Source organism: Erinaceus europaeus, chromosome 7, assembly GCF_950295315.1.
Source record: "Erinaceus europaeus chromosome 7, mEriEur2.1, whole genome shotgun sequence".
NCBI classification, from domain to species: Eukaryota; Metazoa; Chordata; class Mammalia; order Eulipotyphla; family Erinaceidae; genus Erinaceus; species Erinaceus europaeus.
In genome coordinates, this window is record NC_080168.1 from 11,954,196 (window position 1) to 11,963,082 (window position 8,887).

At 42.1% G+C, this 8,887-nt stretch overlaps 1 protein-coding gene across 1 annotated transcript; it reads right to left on the minus strand.

Annotated features, from left to right (window-relative positions):
- Positions 1-191: 191 nt before the first annotated feature.
- Positions 192-7,912, minus strand: LOC107522322 (nuclear body protein SP140-like protein). The gene is made up of 4 exons (XM_060193418.1): positions 7,882-7,912; positions 4,859-5,018; positions 3,517-3,685; positions 192-902 (listed from the first exon to the last, which is right to left on the minus strand). The coding sequence occupies exons 2-4, from the start codon at positions 5,015-5,017 to the stop codon at positions 838-840; spliced, it is 393 nt and encodes a 130-aa protein (XP_060049401.1). The 5' UTR covers position 5,018; positions 7,882-7,912; the 3' UTR covers positions 192-837.
- Positions 7,913-8,887: the final 975 nt, after the last annotated feature.

Consider the following 8,887-nt stretch of genomic DNA (forward strand, 5'->3'; position numbering starts at 1 on the left):
TTTAGTTTAGCTTAGCTCGGCTTAGATTGTGCTGCGCCCTGCATGAATAAAGAGATACTGCCTACAGCTCAACTATGAGTCCCTGGTCGTCTGTTACCCGCCCATGCCCGTGAAGCCAGCCCGGCGAAAACAACATAACCCATCGAAAACGACAGAAGTAGACTACGGTTGAATTTTATTGTGTTGTTTTTATTACTATATTTATTATTTAGAATACAATATCAAGTTAGAATCTAAAATTTTTTGATTTCTCTGTCTTTGAGGAAAAGAGAAATGATCATACATCAGACATTCTCCCCAGTCGTTTCCAGGAGCTACATAACTTGCTGACCTTCTGCCCGATACTGTGAAAACAATGTAACACACTTCTTTTTCAAGTTTTTATGTTGTCATTAATTCAAATCTTTTATTTTTCCTAAAAATTTTAAATTGTCTTGCTAAATACTTCTGTTGACTATGCCCACCGAAAAACGGAAGAAGACTGAGTTACAGCAAATTTACTGCATCTCAAATTTTACAACTTTCCAACCCAATATTCATTTGGGATTTCAGAGCCTCAGTTTGGGAACAGCCCAGTCCTCTGGCTTTACCCACAACGGAGTGCTTACATCCACAAAAGCGCTACACTAGTCCCCCGTCCCTTCCGCTTTTGCAAATAAAGATTTCATCCAGGACAGTTCTGATTGGTGGAAAGTTGTCAAGCAGTGATTGGTCAGATTGCAATCCTGGAAAGCGAATGTGGGGGTCACAGTATCACTGACTGTGGGATGCGCTGCTGATAGAAACTGGAACTGCCTCTATGGGTGCTCTGTAGCTTCTTCACACTCTTCATCCGGGCTAAAACATGGCGCTGTTTGACACTCCCGAGATCTTCATCTCCTCACTTGATTGATTGCCCATCACTGCACAAAAGAGCACAGCCTCTTTGGGGTCTCCATGCAGGACCCAGAGTCTACACAGCAGAAGCCCTTATGAATAAGGCAATGCCAGGAAAGACCTGGGGGCCTTTATTTCTGAGTGAATGTGCCCCCGCCCCACAGAATCCCAGAGGGTCTTCCCAAAGAAGATTCTGTGCTGTGGTTTCTCTCCCATTCTCCACTTCTCTGTCCCTTTTTCTCTATGGGAAAACGTCAGCTCAGAGCAGTGAAGCCCCAGAGAGAATAATAAATAAAGTTTTATTGAAAATACAAAAATAAATAACTAAAATGTGGGACTCCATCTTAGTAACCTTGCCCATCAGGCAGTTGTAGGCAGTGCTGCTCTTCAAACCTTTCCTTTGCTATTTCAAGATCTTTGGAGTTACCAAACAAGGAAGGGAGAGGAAAGGAGAGAACAGAATCTAGTGAAACTGCTAAGATACTGTGAAAACTGTGGCCACATCAAGCTTTGAGGTTGAAAATACAACAGTCTGCTCCTTCTGAAGAAACTCCAGCGGCAGGTAAAACAGCATAATGGATATGCAAAAGACTATTATGTCTGAGGCTCTGTTGTCCCAGGTTCAGTCCCAGGCACAAACCTCAGCCAGAGTTGAGCAGTACTGTCTACTCAGCCTACTCTGTTTCTTGCTTTCTCCCCTCTGTAAGTGTCCTTAAGAAAATATACTTTTTTGGTGACCTTCTTGTGCCTTGGCAGTGCCAAGGCACAAGAAGGGGGGAGTGAGAAGTGAAAATTTAATGGGCATATGGCTTCCTTTTGAGATGATGGAAATGTCTTAGAACCAATTAGGTGGCAGCTGCATATCATTGTGACTGTACTAAATATCACTGACTGTATACTTCAGAATGGTTGGTCTTATGTTACATAAATTTTACCTACATTAAAAAAACAGTAGGTCTGAGAGAGTGCTCACCAAGTAGAGTGCACACACTTGAACATAGTAACATGGCAACACATGAGAGCGCCTTGGCAAGCTCCATGAACAGTAGAGCAGTGCTGCTATGTTCTAGCTCATATTATTTTTTTCCTTAATTCTTTTCAGAATATATCTGAAATTAAATATACACATGTGTGTGTGTATATATATATAAAATATATCCTTTGAGAGCAATGGAGAGCCATATACAGAAATCCCAAATGGGTAAAAGAGATTGATTAATAATTTAAAAATAAACATAGTTCCTGGGCTGAACTATGTTTAAAAATAAACATAGTTCCAGATGTCAATTTCCTTGTCTGCAAAATGAACACATGTGTAATGCTAACCTCCATGATCAGTTGTGACCTGTAACACACAACGTTCACCCAGTCAGCTTGTTTACAACCTTCCTGCTTCTGCGCTTCATTTCCCCTCCTTTCTCCTCTCTTACTCTCGAAAAGTTCCCACCCCATCTCTTGTCTCTGACTGCTTTCTCTCCTGGATCACTGCCCCACATGGACAACAGGACTTGGAAGATGGAAACAGGAACCTCCCCTGGGAGCAAGTGGGTGGTGGGGAGTCCAGGTGTGGGTTTCCCAGGGTACAGTGTCCCCCCAAAATAAGGCAGATAATGTTGACACTGCTCTCAGTTACCCCCAGAGTCCATCGAGGGGATCAGAACCCCAGGGATGAGAGACACTGCTCTTCCCATTTTACTTATGACATTCCGGTTACAAATATGGTGACCAAAAGTATGTGAATCCTAACAGTATTTTGAAAAATCGCTGACTACACATTGGTGGATGGGTATTTGATTTCTATCTTCTTTTCTTAGTCATATAGCAATCAAGAAATTATTCTAGCTCACTCCTTTTTTATCAATGCATTATTTTCACTGCACACATTCTATTAGTTTCTTTTCATCCTCCCCCCTACTTAAGGGCTGCAGTTAGATCCCCATTATGGTAAAATTAAATTCTAATCTTTCACTTTAGGGTATCAGATGCTGTGCAGGTACCTCTAACTATGAACTAATTTGGCTCAGAAAAAATGTCAGACTTTCTCAAGGAAAGTCCCTCTTTACCAAACCAACGTCAAAGGGGGCGGGGGGATAAGCCATATGTTCTCAGAAGAAACTAGGATGCAAATGAACCCAAGTCAGGCCCTAGCAGCAGAATCAGTTCTTCCTTCTTTAATCTCCCTTTGACTTTTTAAAAAAAATTTCTTTATTTATTTTCCTTTTTGTAGTCCTTGTTTTTAATTGTTGTTGTAGTTATTATTGTTGTTGTTGTTAGATAAGACAGAAGGAAATGGAGAGAGGAGGGGAAGACAGAGAGGGGGAGAGAAAGACACCTGCAGACCAGCTTCACCGCCTGTGAAGTGACTCCCCTGCTGGTGCGGAGCCAGGGGATCCTTACCAGGTCCTCGGCTTTGGCCACGTGCGCTTCACTCGCTGCACTTCCGCCCAACTCCCTTCCTTTGACTTCTATGCCTTTTCATACGCTGACATTTCTCCTGGGATACCTGGGCTCCTACAACTTGCCTTTATTTGAAGAGTTAACTTTCTGCCAGTTCTTTATCAAAGAAAGATAAAAGTGAATTAAAAATAAAAAAAAAAAAAGGAAACCTGAATCCCAAAAGTGAGAGGAGGAAATGATTACCGTTTTCGAAGCTTCTATGAACCTCAGCTAAATCAGGGTACTCTTTCAGATGAACCCTGCTGAACAGGACTTGTAAAAGGGACTTGTCGAATGTCTTCTCAAGGTGGCAGAGAAGATGATACACCACTCTCTTTACTGGAACCAAGTTTCTACAGGCATCTAGAGACTCCTTTGAAAAGTTCAGTGGAAATAAAGAATAATTTCAAAGTTAAACAGACATCTAGGAAATAGTTGTAATAGCATAAGCAGTTTACTTTCTTAGTACAGATGGGCTACAATTTTTCATATAATATTTAATAACTTCTTCAATATTTGATAAACTGCTTAGGCTAACGAACCCTTTCCCTCATCTTTTTTTTTCTTTCTTTTTTTTTTTAAATATTTTTTACATTTATTTATTTATTTATTTATTTTCCCTTTTGTTGCCCTTGTTGTTTATTGTTGTTGTTGTTATTGCTGTCATCGTTGTTGGATAGGACAGAGAGAAATGGAGAGAGGAGGGGAAGACAGAGAGGGGGAGAGAAAGATAGACACCTGCAGACCTGCTTCACTGCCTGTGAAGCCTTTCCCTCATCTTTTGAGCTCTCACCCATACTATCAAAAGTGAATCTTCTTGGGAGGTGGGTGGTAGTGCAGTGGGTTAAGCACACATGAACCAGAGGGATCTCGGTTCGAGTCCCCAGCTCCCCACCTGCAGGGGGGTCACTTCACAAGCAGTGAAGCAGGTCTTCAGGTATCTGTCTTTCCCCCTCTCTGTCTTCCCCTCTCTCCATTTCTCTCTGTCCTACCCAACAACAATGACAGCAATAACAACAATAATAATAACAACTACGACGATAAACAACAAGGGCAACAAAGGGGGAAAAAATAACCTCCAGGAGCAGTGCAGGCACTGAGTCCTAGCAATAACCCTAGAGGCAAAAAAAAAAAAAAATGAATGAATGAATCTTCTTGACTGGAATAAGTATTTGCCTCACATGTATGAGATTCTGAGTTCAATTCCCTGCACACCCCCCACCCCAAATAGATCTAATACTATCTTCATTGGTTTCATAGCGTCCACTACCCAGTCCTTACGTGAGAGCACTTAAGGAAGAATAATCATTCCAACCACATTGTTAAAAAGCACAAAAGAAACTAACTGCCCATCCAGACAGTAAAGATAGTCTCCTCATCTTTATTCCCATAAGAACCTACTGCTCAAATTTCTGTGAATTCCAACACTCCAAAAGGACTGTCAACTAGTAAATGATACACTATATTGTCAAGTCAGGGTGCCAGACATAAATAAATGGGAAGGGGACTGTATTACCACACTGTGATAAAAACAAACCTCTCTTACCTTGTAAGTATTTTCTGTGATCATGGAATGGTCTCTGAGGCTCTCAAGGAATGGATATGACTTTGTTATAGCATTTGCTATCTCCACCTTATTTTTCTTGAAGTGATTAAAAAGAGAGCCTTCTAAAAACATCTCCTTGTCCTGAGATATTGCAAGCATCCTAAGGGGAAAAAGTTCATGAGAAAATAAGCATCAGGATTTCAAGATGCCTTTCCCATTCACCTCACCTTTGCCACCGCCCCCCCCCCAAAGTTAATTGATAAAGAGATGTTGTTTAAAAGAGTAGCCACCAATAGAAATGACAGATGCCCACATGACTTCACTTTTGAATCCTTCAGCATATACATTTATGGAAGAATATTACAATTCAACACAAACTCTTTCAGTGAATAAAGAAAAAAAAAAAACAAGCACACTCCAGCTTGTGAAAGAGAAAGCATAGAAATATTTAGGGGGAAAAATGAGGCAACTCTTCAAGAGATTAAAGACTTCACTAGAAAAGCAAATGTCAAAATCATAGAGATCTCAGAAGAAAAGAGGGAAAGAAGAGAGCAGAAACCACATTCAAAGAAATAACAGTAGAAATTTTTCCAAATCTGGGATATGGTTAAGATGTAGATTTTCAGGGAGCAGAGAGAACTCCTAATATTCCTAAACCCAAACAGGCCTATACCAGAACACATCATTGCAAAATTGCCAAAATTCAAGGATAAAGGGGGGAAAATTACAAGCTGCCAGGGAATAGAAGAACGTGATTTATAAAGACACTCTAGTCAGACTTGCATCAGACTTTACTGCAGGAGCCATAGAGGCCAGGAGAGAACAGAATGGTATATTTCAAGTTTTAAAAGACAACAACTGGGGGGTCAGGCGGTAGTGCAGTGGGTTAAGCACACAAGGACCTGGACCTGAGTAAGTATCCTGGTTCAAGCTCCTGGTGGTGGTGGGGGGGGGGGGCTCACTTCACAAGCAGTGAAGCAGGTCTGCAGGCAGGTCTCAATCTTTCTCTCCCCTTCTCTGTCGTCCCCTCCTCTCTCAATTTCTCTCTGTCCTATCTAACAATGATGACAACAATAATAACTACAACAACAATAAAAACAACAAGGGCAACAAAAGGGAAAATAAATTAAATAATTAAATTAATAAAATAAAAAAAAGGGGAGTGTCACAGAGAAAGAGACAAGGAGCATTTAAGTCTAGGCAAAGTGATATATCATAAAACAGACCCCGAAACACATAACATAGAAATATTAGACAACTTGGGTTAAGCGCACGTGGCGCAAAGCGCAGGGACCGGCGTAAGGATCCCGGTTCGAGCCCCCGGCTCCCCACCTGCAGGGGAGTCACTTCACGGGCGGTGAAGCAGGTCTGCAGGTGTCTATCTTTCTCTCCCCTCTCTGTCTTCCCCTCCTCTCTCCATTTCTCTCTGTCCTATCCAACAACAAAGCAACGTCAACAATGGCAATAATAACCGCAACGAGGCTCCAACAACTAGGGCAACAAAAAGGGGGAAAAATGGCCTCCAGGAGCGGTGGATTCATGGTGCAGGCACCGAGCCCAGCAATAACCCTGGAGGAAAAAAAAAAAAAAAAGAAATATTAGACAACTTAAAAACATGAAAGGGAAGAAATACATAAAGAATGTTCAAGCAAAGAACAATGAGATGACAAGCACAGTTTTAAAAAGACTTTCTAGGGGGGAGGGTGGTAGCGCAGAGGATTAAGTACACATGGCGCAAAGTGCAAGGACCTGCTTAAAGATCCTAGTTTGAGCCTTCAGCTCCCCACCTGGAGGAGGGTTGCTTTACAAGCACTGAAGCAGGTCTCCAGGTGTCTGTCTTTCTCTCCGCCTCTCTGTCTTCCTCGCCTCTCTCCATTTCTCTCTGTCCTATCCAACAACAATGACAGCAGTAACAACAATAACAAGAATAAAGGCAACAAGAGGTAAAAAATAGCCTCCAGGAGCAGTGGATTTGTAGTGCAGGCACCGAGCCCCAGCAATAACCCTGGAGACAAAAAAAAAAAAAAAAAGGCTTTCTTAGATGTATTTATGTATAATATATATAAACTGTATATATATGTGTGTGTGTTTAAATGTGTCACATATAACATTTAAATTAACACAATCCTCTATATCTTTTTAAATTATGTCATTTTCTCTCTAGTACTTTTAACCTTTCCTACATTGTTTTTTGTTTTTCTCCTTCTTCTTATCATGTATAATATCCTGAGGTTCTTTAATTCAGTGTTTGTACTTGAGGACTCTTGTTGCTACAGCTCAGATCTGTTACCAAATGGCCTGCATTTTCCTGAAGAACAGCTCTCAGACGGTTTTGTGCATGTGTGCAGTATAAAAAACTGAAATACTTGAACATGATAAAAAGAAAAAATGATCAAACTGTCACTAAAACTTTGTGAGAGCATGGCGGCTATCCTTGGGGGGAGGGGAGAGGTGCAGGGGCAGGTGGGCCACAGAACTGTGGTGGTCAGTGCAGATTTCCTTTCACTTTTTCTTCTACAGTTTGAGATTCACCTCATTAAAAACATTTAAAAAAAATCAGGGTGAAGAATGATTTATTCTGTGGCCCAAAAGGACCAAGTATCTAAAATCTCTCACAGTCACCCTGCCTTTTTCTCCTTGTGACCCAGAACTAGGCAGCTTTCACTCACTGCTGCTGGAGTCATCTCATAACCAAGAGAGCAACGGCAACTATAAGCTAGCTTGAGTGCTGTGTCATCAGAGCAGAAAGATGAAAAAATACAAACAACTGAGATCAGTTTATAAACTAGGACTAGAGTCCAGTGTTAGGGCAACCAGGACAACAGCCGCCACACACACACACACACACACACACACACACACACACACACACACACACACACACACAGCCTGTGCCTTGCTAACTGTGAGCATGCTTCCGATTTGCACGTGAGCAATAATGTGGGATCAAGTCTTTCCCTCCATCCTGCTGCCCTGACTCTGGTCCCCTCCTAACCTCCCTGCCCCACTACCCCGCATCTTACCTGCTGTCTGGAGACTTCCAGGAACCTTCTTCAGCCATCCCCTTCTTCATCTCATCTGACGTGTGTGGACCAGAGTCAAAGATAATCACTGGGGTTATTTTCAGTTTTATTTTTAATAGGTGAAACTTAGACTTAAATTTGAATTTTGCCTTCCCCCTCCTTTATTTTTTCCACCAAGGCTACTGTTAGGGTTTGGTACCTGCATGACTCCACCCCTGATGACCCCCCCCCCCATTTTGGTAGGCATAGAGACAGAAAAGGAAAAAAGAGACAGAGAAGGAAAGATAAGGGCTGGGGGGGTGGAGTTAAGTGCACATAGTATGAAACATAACGACCCCCCGCAAAGATGCAGGTTCAAACCCCCAGCTCCCTACCTGAAGGGAGATGCTTCACAAGCAGCAAAACAGGTCTGCAGGTGTCTGTCTTTCTCTCTCCATCTCTGTCTCCCCATTCTCTCTCAGTTTCTCTCTATCCTATCTAATTAAATGGAAAAAATGTCTGCCAGGAGCAGTGGAATCATAGTGCCAGCACTAAGCACCAACAATAACCCTGGAGAAAAAAAAAAAAAAAGAAGGAAAGAGAGATATCTATTAGCACCACCCACTGCTAGTAAACTTTCCTCTTGCAGGCATTCCTATGTGGTGGTCCAGGGCTTGAACCTGGGCCCTTGCATTTGGCAACGTGTGCTCTTCTGGATAGTGCTCTCTACTTGCTGACCTGCGACCTTCCCTATTAAAAAGAAATAAATCAGGGGCGGAGCCAAGATGGTGACTTGGAAACAACAGCTGGCATGAGCTCCAAAAAGAAGTAGCTTACAATCTGGGATTCTCTGGATAGCATAGGATACTGGGCTGGCAGTAAGAGGGTGAACAAGGAGAAGTCAGGGTAGACACCAAAAAAGAGTCCTATAACCCACTCTTCGGTTGGCAAACAGAGGCCAAAAGGACAAAGAAAGGAAAATCTCTGGCTTGATTATTTCTGAACTCACCCTCCTCACCACACAGAA